At 38.6% G+C, this 17,654-nt stretch overlaps 1 protein-coding gene across 1 annotated transcript; it reads left to right on the top strand.

Annotated features, from left to right (window-relative positions):
* The first annotated feature begins 14,313 nt into the window (after nucleotides 1-14,313).
* LOC117977099 (14-3-3 protein zeta/delta) lies at nucleotides 14,314-17,236 on the top strand. The gene has a single exon (XM_034946638.3). The coding sequence runs from the start codon at nucleotides 14,388-14,390 to the stop codon at nucleotides 15,123-15,125; it is 738 nt and encodes a 245-aa protein (XP_034802529.2). The 5' UTR covers nucleotides 14,314-14,387; the 3' UTR covers nucleotides 15,126-17,236.
* Nucleotides 17,237-17,654: the final 418 nt, after the last annotated feature.

The raw sequence follows: 17,654 nt of genomic DNA on the forward strand, positions 1-17,654 counted from the left end.
GTTACTGAAAGTATATAAATCATTCTCTTTGTGACTTTATGGGCAAAAAGGAAACTTGTTTATACTTTTTTTCTCTTTATGAACTTGTTATATATTATTTTACATTTCTTTTAGTAGCAACCATGGAAATTACAACATGCTTCCTTACTTGTTACCATCATATGTAAATTATTACTTATTTTGAGTTCTCCAGGAATGTTAGCCTTAGAACACTTTATTAACATCCTCTCACATTTTGTTTTACTATTCTCATGTATTTCATTTCACACACATTTTAAAGCCCCCAAACCATTATAATAATATACTAAAATATGTACTAATATGTACTAATAATTAGTATATAATGAATCAGTATAAAATATATAATATACACTAATATGTATACTAATAAATATACACTAATATATAACATACTAATATATAATATGTTTTTAGTATATGTGGTTGATACTCATTTATATTTACCTACATATTTGCCTCTTTTGTTGCTCTTTTATTTCTTCCTGCAATTCTGTGTTTCCCTGTGTGATTATTTTTCTTCTGCCTGAAGAACTTCTTTTTGTTTTTCTTTTTTTGTTTTTTTTTGTGAGATGGAGTCTCACTCTGTCGTCCAGGCTGGAGTGCAGTGGTGCGATCTCGGCTCACTGCAACTTCTGCCACCCCCGAGTTCAAAAGATTCTCCTGCCTCAGCCTCCTGAGAAGCTGGGATTACAGGCGCCTGCCACCGCATTCGGCTAATTTTTGTGTTTTTAGTAGAGACGGGGTTTCACCATCTTGGCCAGGCTGGTCTTGAACTCCTGAGCCTGTGATCCACCCGCCTTGAACTCCCAAAGTGCTGGGATTACAGGCGTGAGTCACCGTGCCTGGCCGAACTTCTTTTATTTTTCCCATTAGTTCATATTTCCTAGTGATGATTTTTTTTCAGTTTTTGTTGGTGAGAAAACGTATTTATTCTCCTTTCATTCTGAGGAATATTTTCCCTGAGTATAGAGTTCTAATTTGGAGAATTAGAATTTTTTCCTCTACAGATAGCCAATTATCCCAGCACTGTTTACTGAAGACTTCCTTGAATTTCCTTGACATTTTTCAAAAAATTAATTTCCATATTAGCATGGGTCTATTTCTGGACTCTCTATTCTGTTCCATTGATATATCTATTCCTATGGCATTTATACCACACTGTATTGATTATTATAGGTTTATAGCAAGTCTTGACATTATTATAGGTTTATAGCAAGTCTTGAAAATCTTATGGCATTTATACCACACTGTATTGAAATTATAGGTTTATAGCAAGTCTTGGCTAGTTGTTTTATGCTAAAACAATTTTGAAAAAAGAACACAATTGGAAAAACATAACCAAAACATGTGCATTTCCATATAAATTTTAGAATTTGCTTGGAAATTTCTACAAAAAGTCTTGCTGGAATTTTGATTGGTATTGCATTGATATATCAATCTGGGGAGAACTGGCATCTTAAAAATATTGAGTGTCCCAGTCCACCAGCCTGGTATGTTTCTCTGTTTATTTAAGTATGCTTTAGTTTTTCTTTAAATATTTTGTTGTTTTTACTATGTGGGTCTTGCACATATTTTGTTAAATTAATGCCAAAATATTTTAATTTTCTTAATACTGTCATAAATTGAATTGTTATTTACATTTTTGTTTTCTATTCTTTCACTATATACAGAAATACAATTAATTTTTGTGTTTTGAACATGTATCCTGCAACTTTACTAAATAGACTTATATTAATCCTTTTAACTTTTTTCTGGATTTCTTAGAGCTTTGTACATACAAAATCATGTCTGCAAATAGGACAGTTTTACTTCTTCTTTCCAATTTGCCTTTTTCTTTTTCTTGCCTTATTCACTATCTGGGTCTTACAATACAAATTTAAATGCAAATAGTGAGAGTGGATATGCCTGCTTTGCTTTGTTTGTGATTTTAGGTAGAAAACATTAAATATTCACCATTGAGTTTAATGTTAGCTGTAGATTTTTTTTATAACCTTAATTGGATGAGGAAGACTTCTATTCCTAGCTGTTGAGAGATTTAGTCATGAAAGAGTGTTGATTTTTATCAAATGTTTTTTTCTGCATCCATTTAAATAATTATATGGTTCTTTTTCTGTTTTCTATTCATAGAGTAGATTATATTGATTGATTTTCTGATGTTAAGCCAACCTTGCATTCTGAGATAAACCCCACTTGGATATGATAGATAGTATTCTTTTTACATGTTATTGGTTCTTATTTGCTATATTTTGTTAGGAACTTTTTGTTTCTATGCTCATGAGTAATATTGCTCTGTAGTTCTATTATCTTGTGATGTATTTGATTTTCTAATAAAGGTAATGTTAGCCCCATAAAACGATCTGGGAAATGCTCCCTCCTCTTTTATATTTTGAAAACGTTGGTGTAAGATTGGCGTCATTTCTTCCTTAAATAACTGGTGGAATTCCCCAGTGAAGTGATCTAGATCGGGAGTTTTCTATGTGGGAAAGTTTTTATTATTAATTTAAATAGGGCTGCCAAATTTTCTTGAGGCAGTTTTGGTAAATTTGCTTTTTAAGCCGGGCAAGGTGGCTCATGCCTGTAATCCCATCACTTTGGGAGGCCGAGGCAGGCGGATCACGAGGTCAGGAGATCGAGACCATCCTGGCTAACACAGTGAAAACCCGTCTCTACTAAAAATACAAAAAAATTAGCCGGGCGTGGTGGCGGGTGCCTGTAATCCTAGCTACTCGGGAGGCTGAGGCAGGAGAATGGCATGAACCCGGGAGGCGGAGCTTGCGGTGAGCCGAGATAGCGCCACTGCACTCCAGCCTGAGTGACAAGAGCAAGACTCCGTCTCAAAAAAAAAAAAAAAAAAAAAAAAAAAAAAAAAAAAAAATTTGCTTTTTAAGTAGTATTTTATCTAGATTGTCAAGCTTATCAGCATGGAATTGTTCACAGTATGCCCTTATTATTCTTTTCATGTCTGAAGGACGTGTAGAAAAACCCCTTCTTTCATTCCTAATATTGGGGATTTGTCTCCTCTGTTTTCTTCACTAGTCTGGCTACAGCTGGTCGGTTTTATTGAATTTATTTCAAAAACGTGGCTTTTGGTTTTATTGATTTTTCTCTACTTCTTTTTTTTTTTTTTTTTTTTTTTGAGATGGAGACTCACTCTGTCGCCCAGGCTGGAGTGCAGTGGCACGATCTCGGCTCACTGCAAGCTACGCCTCCCGGGTTCGTGCCATTTATCTTTTCTATTTTATTGATTTTTATCCTTTATCCTTTCCTTCCTTTTGTTTACTTTGAGCATAACTTGGACTTATTTTTGTAATTTCTTAAGGTGGAAGCTTAGATCACTGAGCTTTATTTTTAGACTTTGCTTCTTTTCCCATGTAGGCATTAAAGCTACATATTTCCCTATATGTTCTGTTTTACCCTACATCCCACAAATTTTGATATGCTTTCATTATCATATGTATATGATATATTATCAACATATTTTCTAATATTACTTGTGACTCTTCTTTGATCTAGTGATTATTCAGAAGTATGTTGAAGTCCAGATATTTGAAATTTTCCTGGTTATCTCATTATTATTGAATTCCAGTTTAATCCTTTGTGGACAGAGAACATAGCCTGCGTGATTTTAAACTATTCAAATTTATTGAGTTGTGTTTTGTGGCCCAAAATATGGCCTATCTTGACAAACACACCAGGTGCACTTGAAGATAATGTGTATTCTGCCATTTTTGGTGAAGTGTTCTATAAATATCAAGTCAAGTTGGTTGATAATATTGTTCAAAACTTCTATGTCTTTACTCATTTTCTGGTCTAATTGTTCTAGTAGCTGCTAGGTAGAGATGTTAATATTTGCAGTGATGTTTGTGGAACTATCTCTTCTGCACTTTCATTCTGTCAGTTACTTGCTTCATGTATTTTTGCTTCATATATTGGATGCATACAAATTTCGACTGTTGTGTTGTCCTTGACAATAAGACTTTTATCATTATGGAGTAATGAAATTATATGATAATACATTTCTTATTGTGATATAATTGACATAACATAAAATTTCATATAATATAAAATTCTCCACTTAAAAATATGCAGTGTACATTTTGGCTTAAGTATATTTTGTCTGATATCAGTATAGCCAGTCTAGCCTTTTGATGTCTACTGTTTGCATGGTGTATTTTTCCACCCATTTTCTTTCAACATATTTGTCAATATATTTGCTGGTTCTTCTCTAATAAACATATAGTTGGGTCTTTTTTTTTTTTTTTTTTTGGTCCGTTTTGACAATCTCTGCCTTTTAATTGCATTGTTTAGTTCATCAACACTTACTGCAATCATTCACATGCTTGCATTTGGGATCTGTCTTATTTTTTATTTTTGTCTCTTCTGTTGTTTTGCCTTTGTTCCTTCTTTTGTGATTTTTCTTTTTGAATTCTTTGAATATTTTTCAGAATTCCTTTTTAATTTTCCTGTTTTCATTTAGCTAGACTTCTTAATTTTTTTTAGTGGTTGTGGAAGGAATACACACACACACACTTAACTTTTCACTGGGTGCTTATAATGATTACTTCACTACTTCACATAAAATATAGAAATCTTGCAATCCTATTAGTCCATGTTCCTTTCTATTTTATGGTTTTTATATGTAGTCATCTATAACATTACAAACCCCACAAGACCATGTTATAATTTTTTAAATGTGGTTTATTAAAATAATTAAGAGGTAAAAGGCAAAAAGAAAAAAAAAACTTGTGTTTAGCCAGGTACTTGCCATTACTCATGCTTTTTATTATTTTCAGAGAATCCAAGTTTCTATATGGTTTTTCTCCAGACTGAATGACTTTCTTTAGTATTTCCTACAGTGCAGGTTTGCTGGTAACTAATTCTGTAACTTTTCTTTTAAATGAAAATGTCTGTTTGTTCGTTTTTTTTTTGAGACAGGGTCTTACTCTGTCACCCAGGCTGGAGTGCGCTGGTGTGATCACAGCTCACTGCAGCCTCAATCTCCCAAACTCAAGTGATCCTCTCCCACTTCAGCCTCGCAAGTAGCTGGGACTACAGGTATGCACCACCACACGTGGCTACATTTTCTATTTTTTGTAGATATGAGATCTTTCTATGTTGCCCTGGTTGGTCTCAAACTCCTGGGTTCAGGCGATCCATCTGCCTTGGCCTCCCAAAGTCCTAGGATTACAGGCATAAGCCACCATGCCTGGCCTATTCTTGAATGTTATTTTCATTGGTTATAGAATCTTGGGTTGACAGGTTTTTTGCTCCACTCTCTTCTGCCTTCCATGATTTTTGAAGAAAAGTTGGATGTTACTAGGATTGTTGCTCCCCGGTACAATCTGTCATTTTCCTCTTGCTGCTTACAAGTTTTGCGTGCTATCTCTGGCTTTTGTCTTTTGTTGTTGTGCTGCTATAACAAAATAACGAAGACTGAGGAACTTATAAAGAACAAAAATGTATTTTCTCACTGTTCTGGAGGCTGGAAAGTCCATGATTGAGGCACTGGCAGTTTTGGCGTCTGGTGAAGGCTTGTCTGTTCCATGGTACATAGTTCAGGAGTCAGTCAGAAACGTGGACACACAAAATGTGGGGATCCCCTCTCTTGCCTTTCCCTTGTAAACTTTCCCCCTCTCTTTTCAATGTTCACAATTTCTTGGCTTCACTTTTCTGGCTTCTCAGACCACAAATGCTGCAGGTTTTTTCCATGTTTGCACCCCCACTTCCACTGTGTGCACCACATGGAATTCACTTAGCCTCAGGCTAAAGTCTGGACAGATGAGAACCAATTTGTTCGGCTCCCCATCATCCTTTCTTCATGCCAGCTCACACTTTTCACTAGAGACTGTCTGCTTCTGTTCACTCAGTACTTCAGAGTTGCTTTTGTATTGAGTCCAGGTTTTGCAGTTGTTTTCTGAGGAGCATAGTCCTCTGGAAGGGTGTTAGTCATTGCTCCTACAAGTGGAACCTAAAAAGCATCATGGCCCCTCTGTCCTAGTGCAGGTGCACACAGGCACATGAACCTCCTCCAGATTCATCCCACAAGAGAGCCATTGAGTTCATGGGACTCACCCTGTGGTCATTTTGCTGGTCCCTGAGGACATTATTGGGATGGATAGACTTCCTAGATGGGGAGATCTCACATGGTTTACCTGACTGTGGAGTAAGGACAACCGTGATAAGAAGGATGAAGTGGAAACCCCTAAAACTATGCCACCTCAGCCAAGAGAGTAAACCAGATGTATGACATCCCACTGGGAATGGCAGAGATTAAATTTGGAAAAAGTTAATTAGGATAAAAAAATGAAATAGTGAAGCCAAGGGGGCACCACTGCTTTTCTTGTCCTGGGTCACAGAGTTATGCTTGGCTTTAAAACTAAGTCTAAAATTTGACCCAGTAGGCACTTAAAAAGCTGCAGACCTAAGCTGGGAATGGTGGCTCACATATGTAATCCCAGCTACTCGTGAGGCTGCAAAGCAGGAGGATCACTTGAGCCTGGGAGTTCAAGTCCAGCCTGGGCAATATAGCAAGACTCTTAAAAAATAAAAAATTAAACAACATAAAATTTAAAAGTGCCTACCTCAGCCTATAGGCTAACTGATGGTTCTGTAAGATGTTCTTCCTATAATTCACAGGCATGTTAGAACCCACCATCAGTCTGTGGGATTTTAAGAAGCCTGTCTAAGAATATCTCAAGATGGGTCTCCAGGGTCATCATGGCTGGATTCTGCCTCTGCATGGGCCTTAAGAGCATGATCCATTTCCCATGATGCAAGAAGGATTTGAACACCTGACATGGCCAGTGACTCAGAGATTCTCAAGTCTATTAACCCACTGATACCACAAGGTGTCCCATGAGACACCAAGGGGGCTTTGGGACTCCAGGAAAAGGTCTTTTTCTCAAGACACCCAGGAGTGAGGAATTCTATAAGAATGGGTAGTCCACACAGGCTTGCTTTGTATGTATGTCTTATTTCCTCCCCTCACAGTCTCTAGCCTTTTCTCCAATTAAAACTCACTGTCTGAGGCCCCTTTGAGTCTAGTTCCAAAGGAGGACAGGAGGCCAGCCTCCACAGCAGAGCCAGTGCAAGGCTTGGTCTGTGCAGCCTTCTGCTTCTTGGTCTCTGCTCATTTTATCCTAAATGGAAGCATCCCGCGTGGCTGCCTCCCCAACACTATCATGGTAGATTTGTGTCTGTAAAGTTATCTAAGATGTGGTTCTGGGGTCTCTGAACACAGTCTGACTCTTCATTCCCTTCCCTCAGAGTTATGAACAAAAGAATAATGCATGCGGCATTTAGATGCTGATTACGGGGTATGGGAGTTGGTAAGAGATGAGGGTGGAGGGAATATTCCTAGCAATTGGTGTATTTGGCTGATTGGTAACTGTTTATAGACTTGTTTCTTTCTAGCATGTACCCCTTGAAATCATTTTCTTTGTAAATGTTGAAAGCCATATGAAAAAAACCCACCACCTTGATTACTCTTCTTTGTACTTCAATCAGCAGCATGTCAGCCTCTGAATAAACTGTAATTCCTTCACTATGCCTGTCGAGGGAAGCATTTAGGCCACATTTAAAAATATATCTTGGTAAAGGTCTCAAGAACAATTAGCAATTAAAATAATCTATTTTCTACCTTTTACTATATAAACACGGCTGCTTGATTGATTTCACAGTCTTAGGTATTGCGCTGCTGGGGAGTCCCGTCTTCCCTAATTTCACAGCTCTTAGACTCATTGGAGGCATCTGAAGTGTTATGAAGCAGCTTTTGATGGTCATTAGTGCATCTTTTTTAATTTGAGACAGGGTCTTACTCTGTGCCCAGGCTGGCATGCAGTGGTGTGATCTCTGGTCACTGCAGCCTTGACCTCCTGAGCTCAGGTGATCCTCCCACCTCAGCCTCCTGAGTAACTGAAACAACAGGCACACGCTTCCAAGCCCAACTACTTTTTTTTTGTATTTTTGTAGAGACAGGTTTTCACCATGTTGCCCAGGCTGGTCTCAAACTCTTGGGTTCAAGCGATCTGCCTACCTTGGCTTCCCAAAGCTCTGGGATTACAGGCATGAACCTTCCATGAATTTTTAATTTGATTTTTGTTTCCAAGTAAATCTCTAAAAGAATACTCATTAAAAATGAATCTTTCAAATCCTTAGTATTTGTATTGCTAACATTTACACTCCAGGATGATTTTCTATTAAAATGTATTTTCAAGTAATTTTGTCCACTTTCTCCATTATTTCGCCTGTTAAACTGATTTAACAAAATCACCATGAAATACCATCTCACACCAGTCAGAATGGATATCACTGAAAATCCAAATAATAACAGATGCTGATGAGGTTGTGGAAAAAAGAAACACTTTTACACTGTTGGTGGGAGTGTAAATTAGTTCAGTTATTGCGGAGAGCAGCATGGCGATTCCTCAAACAACTCAAAACAGAACTACCAGTGGACCCAGCATTCCCATTACTGGGGACATACCCAAAGGCATACAATCATTCTATCATAAAGACACATGCACACGTATGTTCACTGCACACTATTCACACTAGCCAAGACATGGAATCAACCTAAATGCCCATCAATTGTAGACTGGATAAAGAAAATGGTACATGTACACCATGGAATACTATGCAGACATCAAAAGGAATGAGATCATGTACTTGGCAGGAAATGGATACAGTTGGAGGCCACCTCCCGACCTTAACAAACTAATGCAGGAACAGAAAACCAAATATCACATGTTCTCACTTATAAGTGGGAGCTAAATAATGAGAATACATGGACACATAGAGAGGAACAACAGACACTGGGGCCTGTTGGAGGGCAGAGGGTGGAAGGAGGGAGAGGATCAGGAAAAATAACTAATGGGCACTAGGCTTAATAGCTGGGTGACAAAATAATCTGTACAACAAACTGCCATGACTCAAGTTTACCTATAAAACAAACCTCCATGTGTACCTCAGAACTTAAAATAAAAGTTAAAAAAATAAAACACTGGTTTAAGGTCATTTTCTTTGTCTGTTTTTTTTTTTTTTTCCTTTTTAGAGACAAGGTCTCTCTATGTTGTCCAGGCTGAGCTCGAACTCCTGGGGCTCAAGTGATCCTCTCGCCTCAGCCTGCTGAGTATCCCAAGTAGCTGGGACTACAGACTTGCGACTTTTAAGTCATTTTCAATCATGTCCTACAGTCAGCTCATTGTAAATGCATGCCCGTGTGCTAGCGAGACCACTGGCAGTGCCAGTGCAGCAGGACATTCAGTGCTCAGGGGATGCTGTGAGTGCAGCTAAGATGCCAGTGTGATGTATCATGTTCCTGTGTCTGCTTGCTTCATGGATACCCATGTTTTGTTTGATAGAGTGGAAGACGGTCTCAGATCTCCTTCTAGCCCCTTAGATGGGATTTGAACCATCCAAGGAAGGAACTATTTATGAAATTCTTTATAAGATACTGGATAAGGATCAGAAACAGGAAACAGGCTGACTGAGCTTCCAGTTTTTGGAGACTTCCCAAAATAACTAGGAGACATAAGGATGGCTATGTTTCTTTTCAGGCATGTCTACTGTAGTTTGGGCATTAAAAGTTAGCCCATAGAGGTGGCTTACCCCCATAATCCCAGCACTTTGGGAGACTAAGGTGGGAGGATCACTTTAGCTCAGGAGTTCTCACCTGGACAACATAGTGAGACCCCCCATCTGTACAAAGAAATAAAAAATTAGCCAGGAGTGGTGGTTTGTGCCTGTTGTCCTGGCTACTCGGGAGGCTGAAGTGGGAGAATCACTTGAGTCCAGGAGTCAAGACTGCAGTAAGCCATAATCACAACACTGCACTCCAGTGTGGGCAACAGAGCAAGACCCTGTGATTAAAAAAAAAAAAAAAAAGGTAATGGGTTGTAGCCACAGGCTAATCAAGCCTGGATGTAGCTTGTATACCTATGATGATTGTCATGCTAAATTAAAGAGAAAATTATCAAAATAAAACAATTTATACCTCTTTATTCTAATTTCAGTGGTAAAAAGAAAATTACATTTAGCAAATTAAAACTTCATAGAGATATTATTTCTTACCTATGAGATTGCCAAAAGTTCAAAAGTTTGCTAACATACTCCATTGGTCAGATTATAGAGAAATAGATGCTCTTATACATTGCTAATCAGAATACACAATGGCATAGCCCCTATCCAAGGCAATTTGGCAATACCTACCAAAAATATACATTTACACTTGGACCCAGCCATTTTATTTCTAGGAATCAATCCCAAAGATATACTGGCAAAAATAAGCAAAATAGAAGTGCAAGGATATTCATCACAGCACTGTTTGTAAGAGCAAAAGATGGAAATAATCCAAATATCCATCAGTAGGGTACTGGTTAAATAAACTATAGTACAGCCACATAATGGGGTACTATCAAATTATGAAAAGAAATGAAGCCTACCTTGATAGTCTTCTAATAAAAAGGACATTTCTCCAAATAAACTTTCTTTTGTAGATTTGCCTTTGAAACTATGGAAACATTTCACAGAATTTTAAAACAAAGTTAAATTTCAAAAAGCAATCCCCAAACAACCAAAAGCAAAATGAGACAGTGAACCCAATTCTACATCATGTTAGTGGCATGACCACACAGAGAGTAGGAATTTTAAGTAATTTAAAAACATGGTAATTCCACTCTATATCCATAATTGGCTGTTACCTCGGACAAAAAGAACTGTAAAAGAAGAAAAAATTAAACTGTTTTCACTATCTTTTACTTTTGGTAAATAAGTAATTATGTTAGTATCATTGGGAACTGGGACTTGCAGTATGGGTTTTTCCATAAGAAAGAAGAAACTGATGGAAGGTTTCAAAAAGTTAATTTAAAAACCTTACAATTTTCCATTTGAGTTGGAAATACTAGTATGTAATAATATAAAACACATTTTATGTTTTATCTTTAAAAATTATTTCCCAATTCTGTCCATGAAAAGACCTTAAATCAAGGAGCAAGCCAGGGACAGTGAGCAGTTTGTGATCTCTAAATATTTCCCCATGAAAGGAACCAGGGCTCCTTGAAGAAATGGGTTTCTCCAGATCTGGGATGGGAAATGTATAAGATGAGCCTGGGTTATCTAGGCTTCTTACCAGAAAGCAAGGTAGCTATCAAACACTTACCTAAGGCCAGTTGGGGTGGCTCATGCCTGTGATCCCAGTGCTTTAAGGGTTACAGGCTGAGGAGGGCAGATTGCTTGAGGTCAGAAGTGTGAAACCAGCCTGGGCAACAGAGAAAGACCCCATGTCTACAAAATTAAAAAAAAAAAAAAAAAAGAATAGTGGGCATGGCAGCTCATGCCTGTAGTTCCAGCTATGTAAGAGGATTGCACGAGCCCAGGAGTTCAAGGCTGCAGTGAGCTATTGTACCATTGCACTCCAGCCTGGGCAAGAGTGAGACCCTGTCTCAAACAAAACAACCACTTAACTAGAATCGTGTCAAAAGAACTCAGGATCCAACTTGCAAGGGCTCACAGTGACTAAAAATGGGAAAAGTTGGGGATCAATAAGAATAGTATCGACAATATAGTGAATCACTTTAAATATGTTTAAGTCCATTAGTTCATAATAGAAAGAAAACCTTTATTGGCTCACTTTTGAGGCTATTAGATAACCAAATGATTATTTTGAAAATTGGGGCTGGGTGCAGTGACTCATACTTGTAAACCCAGCACTTTGGGAGTATGAGACAGGAGGATCATTTGAGGCCAGGAGTTTGAGATGAGCCTGGGCAATTTAGTGAGACCCCATTGCTAAAAAACTAAAAATAAATAAAAAAAATAGCTGGGTGTGGTGAGGCTCACCTGCTGTACCAGCTATTTGGGAGGCTGAAGCAGGGGGGATAGCTTGAGCCTGGGAGGTTGAGGCTGCAGTAAGCCACGATCACACCACTGCCTTTCAGCCTGGGCAACAGAGCAAGACCTTGCCTTGAAAAAGAAGAAAGAAAGGAAAGAAAGAAAGAAAGAGAGAAAGAGAGAGAAAGAAAGAGAGAGAGAGAAAGAAAGAAAGAAAAAGAAAGAAAGAGGAAAGAAGGGAAAAATTATGGTAAATAAAGGGAAAAATGGAAGCAATTTCTCTTTATACAAGTAATCCACTTAATAAATGGTTTGATCTATCATTCTATATTACCATGTCACAATCCCTACTGAAATAATGGGTCTAGGCAATGATCATCACAAAAAGAGGGGCAAGTAGTTTTACCAAAATATTCCAGCATGAATCTAATCAAGTTCTAGCTAGAGCTGCTGGTCTATCAGAACAAACACAGGGGACAGAGGAACATGTTAAATAATACAACAGGGCTGCAGTTAGGAAAATCCAGACTGATTTCCTCCATAAGTAATTTGTAAGGAGGAGATAGAAACAACCCAAAGATTTTTTAAAGTCTTAGGAAACAGCAACCAATGGCGATGTATGGGACCTTACTTGGATCACTATTTGAAAAAACTATAAAGAGTTTATGAAAGAACTGGAGAAATTTGAACATTACCATATATATAATGATATTAAGAAAATATTGTTATTATGTTGTGTAAAATAGTGTTTTATGGGGTTTTGTTAAATAATTCTTACTGTTTAGAGATGCATGCTGAAATGTTTATAAGTGAAATGACCTGTCTAGGATTTGCTCTAAGTAATTTGCACAGTGATTTAGATTAGACAGCAGAGATAGTGTCTAGATTAGAGGTAGTAATCTAGATCTAGTGATATAGATTGAAGAAGACTGGCCAAATGTTGATGATTTTGAAGCTGGGTGATACATAGGTCAGAAGAGTTCATTATACTAGCAGCAAGAGAAGGGAAATTTCACAAGTGAGCCGCAGTCACCCAACTCTCTGCCTGGGGATGACACAGAGAGCCAGACTCCAAGTAGAGCACAGTGACCTTGCTGAGCTGAGGAGACAGAGATCAGAAACTAGAAGTTGGATCAGCTGAAATGTTTGGAATCTGGATGAAGAGGCATCAGAAAGGAGGGAGCTGTGCAGATGGGGCCCTTGGGAGTTCAGGAGGGTGCCTTCTGGGAATACGTGGCATGGCTGGATGGTACATGCACAGGACGCAGCTCCCCATGGTAGAAGCTACTGTCTACTTACCAGACAGCAACTTCTTCAGGATTGAAGGTGATGCCGATAGCAGAGGGTTAGCAGTGCTGGGGCATTCTGGAATGCCCTGTCTGAGAAATTTCATTACCTCTCAATGCATCTGGCACCAAGCCGAGATCCCAGATAGGCTTTAAGAATAACGACACGCCGACCAGGCGCGGTGGCTCACACCTGTAATCCCAGCACTTTGGGAGGCTGAGACGGGTGGATCATGAGGTCAGGAGATCGAGACCATCCTGGGTAACATGGTGAAACCCCGTCTCTACTAAAAAGAATATAAAAAAGTAGCCGGGCGCAGTCCGGGCGCCTGTAGTCCCAGCTACTCCGGAGGCTGAGGCAGGAGAATGGTATGAACCCTGGAGGCAGAGCTTGCAGCGAGCCGAGATCGCGCCAGTGCACTCTAGCCTGGGTGACAGAGCGAAACTCTGCCTCAAAAAAAAAAAAAAAAAAAAAGAATAAGGCCATGCCCTGTCAAAGCCTAAAGTCAAGCCCCAACATCTCTTCCAAACTTCAGCTCAGTTGGGGAAGGAAATGCGATTTTAGTAAAAAAGAGAACAAAAGAAGAATGGGTGCACTGGACCAATTTTACCTAATGTTTAATTTTGCTGAAGATGGATGTGGGGGATGTTATGAGGACGAGGGGGAGTGTGAGGAAGGAGGAAGAGGAAATAGCACATGGGGAGGCCCAGACATGATGGAAGCTGGTTCCACAGAGCTAAGAAAAGAACTGTTTCATTGGTACCAAACCCAGATTTTCTCCCATTTTTGCATCTCTGAAATTGGACATCTCTTGCAATGAAGTTATTTTACCATTTTAATTGGCAGAATTGTTTTTTCTTAATGTCACATAAAATAATGTTGCATCTTATGGTTGATGATATTTCAGATTTACTGAAATATGGTAGTCGTGTTAGACTCGAGAAAAAGCGTAAGAACTTACAGGAAAAAAGGCTGAAGAACTCAACAGGTGGGCACACCATGCATCTAGTAGTAAAGGGGTTGAATTTTATCTCAAGTGTAATGAGAAGCCATTAAAGGATTTTAATAGTGGACTAGCTTGATCAGATTTGTATATTTTGGAAAATAACTGATATAGTTTGGATATTTGTCCCCTCCAAATCTCATGTTGAAATTCCATCCCCAGAGTCTCAGTCTTGCCACTGCCCAAAGACTGCTGAGCCCCTGTCTGTCCACCGCCACCACCCACTCTGGACACAGAACATCCAGTCATGGATAAAAATGAGCTGGTTCAGAAGGCCAAACTTGCCGAGCAGGCTGAGCGATATGATGACATGGCAGCCTGCATGAAGTCTGTAACTGAGCAAGGAGCTGAATTATCCAATGAGGAAAGGAATCTCCTCTCAGTTGCTTATAAAAATGTTGTAGGAGCCCATAGGTCATCTTGGAGGGTCATCTCAAGTATTGAACAAAAGACGGAAGGAGCTGAGAAAAAACAGCAGATGGCTCGCGAATACAGAGAGAAAATTGAGACAGAGCTAAGAGATATCTGCAGTGATGTACTGTCTCTTTTGGAAAAGTTCTTGATCCCCAGTGCTTCACAAGCAGAGAGCAAAGTCTTCTATTTGAAAATGAAAGGAGATTACTACCGTTACTTGGCTGAGGTTGCTGCTGGGGATGACAAGAAAGGGATTGTGGATCAGTCACAACAAGCGTACCAAGAAGCTTTTGAAATCAGCAAAAAGGAAATGCAACCAACACATCCTATCAGACTGGGTCTGGCCCTTAACTTCTCTGTGTTCTATTATGAGATTCTGAACTCCCCAGAGAAAGCCTGCTCTCTTGCAAAGACAGCTTTTGATGAAGCCATTGCTGAACTTGATACATTAAGTGAAGAGTCATACAAAGACAGCACGCTAATAATGCAATTACTGAGGGACAACCTGACACTGTGGACATCAGATACCCAAGTAGACGAAGGTGAAGCAGGAGAAGGAGTGGAAAATTAACCGGCCTTCCAGCTTTTGTCTGCCTCATTCTAAAATTTACACAGTAGACCATTTGTCATCCATGCTGTCCCACAAATAGTTTTTTGTTTATGACTTATGACAGGTTTATGTTACTTCTATTTGAATTTCTGTATTTCCCATATGGTTTCTATGTTTAATATTAGGGGAGGAGAGGAAGTTAACATTTAGGGAGTTATCTGTTTTCATCTTGAGGTGTTCAATATGGGGACGTGGAATTTTTATACAAGTTATAAATGTTTGGCATAGTACTTTTGGTATATTGTGGCTTCACAAGGGCCAGTGTTAAAACTGCTTCCATGTCTAAGCAAAGAAAACTGCCTACATATTGGTTTGTCCTGGTGGGGAATAAAAGGGATCATTGGTTCCAGTCACAGGTTTAGTAATTGTGGGTACTTTAAGGTATGGAGCACTTACAAGGCTGTGGTAGAAACAGATGCCCCATGGATACCACATGTTAAACCATGTATAATTGTGGAATACTCAATCTCATACCTTTGACCACAGCTGCAGAAGTGTTCTTTTAGACACAGTTGTGACCCATTTTACTCTGTATAAGGGCAGAAATGGTTCACATTCCATTATTTATAAAGTTACCTGCTGTTAGCATTCATTATTTTTGCTACACTCATTTTATTTGTATTTAAATGTTTTAGGCAACCTAAGAACAAATGTAAAAGTAAAGATGCAGTAAAAATGAATTGCTTGGTATTCACTACTTCATGTATATCAAGCACAGCAGTAAAACAAAAACCCATGTATTTAACTTTTTTTAGGTTTTTTGCTTTTGTGATTTTTTTTGATACTTGCCTAACATGCATGTGCTGTAAAAATAGTTAAGAGGGAAATAACTTGAGATGATGGCTAGCTTTGTTTAATGTCTTATGAAATTTTCATGAACAATCCAAGCATAATTGTTAAGAACACACGTATTAAATTCATGGAAGTGGAATAAACGTTTTATGAATGGACTTTTCAACTACTTTCTCTACAGCTTTTCATGTAAATTAGTCTTTTGGTTCTGAAACTTCTCTAAAGGAAATTGTACATTTTTTTGAAGTGTATTCCTTATTCTCTCTTGGCAGCTAATGGGCTTTTACCAAGTTTAAACACAAAGTTTATCATAACAACAAAAATACTACTAATATAACTACTGTTTCCATGTCCCATGATTCCCTCTCTTCCTCCCCACCCTGAAAAAAATGAGTTCCTATTTTTTCTGGGAGAGGGGGAGATTGATTGGAAAAAAATGTAATATGTTCCATTTGAAATATTGGTATATGGCATTTTCTAACTTAGGAAGCCACAGTGTTCTTGGCCCATCATGACATTGGGTAGCATTAACTATAAGTTTTGTGCTTCCAAATAACTTTTTGGTTTTTAACAATTTCTTGATACTCTTATAGCCTGCCTTCAGTGTTGATCCTTTATTCTTTCTATCTGTCAGGTGCACAAGATTACCCTCCTTTTTTAGCCTTCTGTCTTGTCACCAACCATTCCTACTTGGTGGCCATGTACTTGGGAAAAGGCCGCATGATCTTTCTGGCTCCACTCAGTGTCTAAGGCACCCTGCTTCCTTTGCTTGCATTCCCACAGACTATTTCCCTCATCCTATTTACTGCAGCAAATCTCTCCTTAGTTGATGATACTGTGTTTATCTCCCTTTAAAACCCTACCTATCCCGAATGGTCTGTCATTGTCTGCCTTTAATCCTTCCTCTTTCTCTCCCTCTATTCTCTAAATAATGATGGGGCTAAGTTATACCCAAAGCTCACTTTACAAAATATTTCGTCAGTACTTTGCAGAAAACACCAAACAAAAATGCCATTTTAAAAGAGGTGTATTTTTTATTTCAGAATGTAAGCTCCTCAAGAGCAGGGACAATGTTTTCTGTATGTTCTATTGTGCCTAGTACACTGTAAATGCTCAATAAATATGATGATGGGAGGCAGTGAGTCTTGATAAGGGTGAGAAACTGAAATCCCAAACACTGTTTTGTTGCTTGTTTTATTATGACCTCAGATTAAATTGGGAAATATTGGCCCTTTTGGATAATTATCCCAAATATTACATTCAAATAAAAGTGCAATGGAGAGAGAGAAAAAAAAAAGAAATTTCATCCCTAGTTTGGAGATGGGGCCTAGTGAGAGGTGTTTGAGTCATGGGGGTGGAACCCACATGAATGGCTTGGTGTCATCCCTGTAGTAATGAATGAGTTATTGCTCTATGAGTTCCTGGAAGATCTGGTTGTCTAAAAGAGCCTGGAACCCCTTCCCTCTCTCTCTTTCTTTCTTTCATGCCATGGGATGCCTCCTCCCCTTCGCTTTCTACCATGAATAGAAGCTTCCTGAAGTCCTTGCGAGAAGCAGATGCCAGCACCATGCTGCTTATAAAGCCTGCAGAACTGTGAGACAAATAAATCTTTTTTCTTTATAAATTACCCAGGCTCAGGTATCTCTTTATAGCAATGCAAACAGACTAAGACAATAACTCTATCTGTAATGGGAGGGA

This window comes from Pan paniscus, chromosome 8 (genome assembly GCF_029289425.2).
Source record: "Pan paniscus chromosome 8, NHGRI_mPanPan1-v2.0_pri, whole genome shotgun sequence".
NCBI classification, from domain to species: Eukaryota; Metazoa; Chordata; class Mammalia; order Primates; family Hominidae; genus Pan; species Pan paniscus.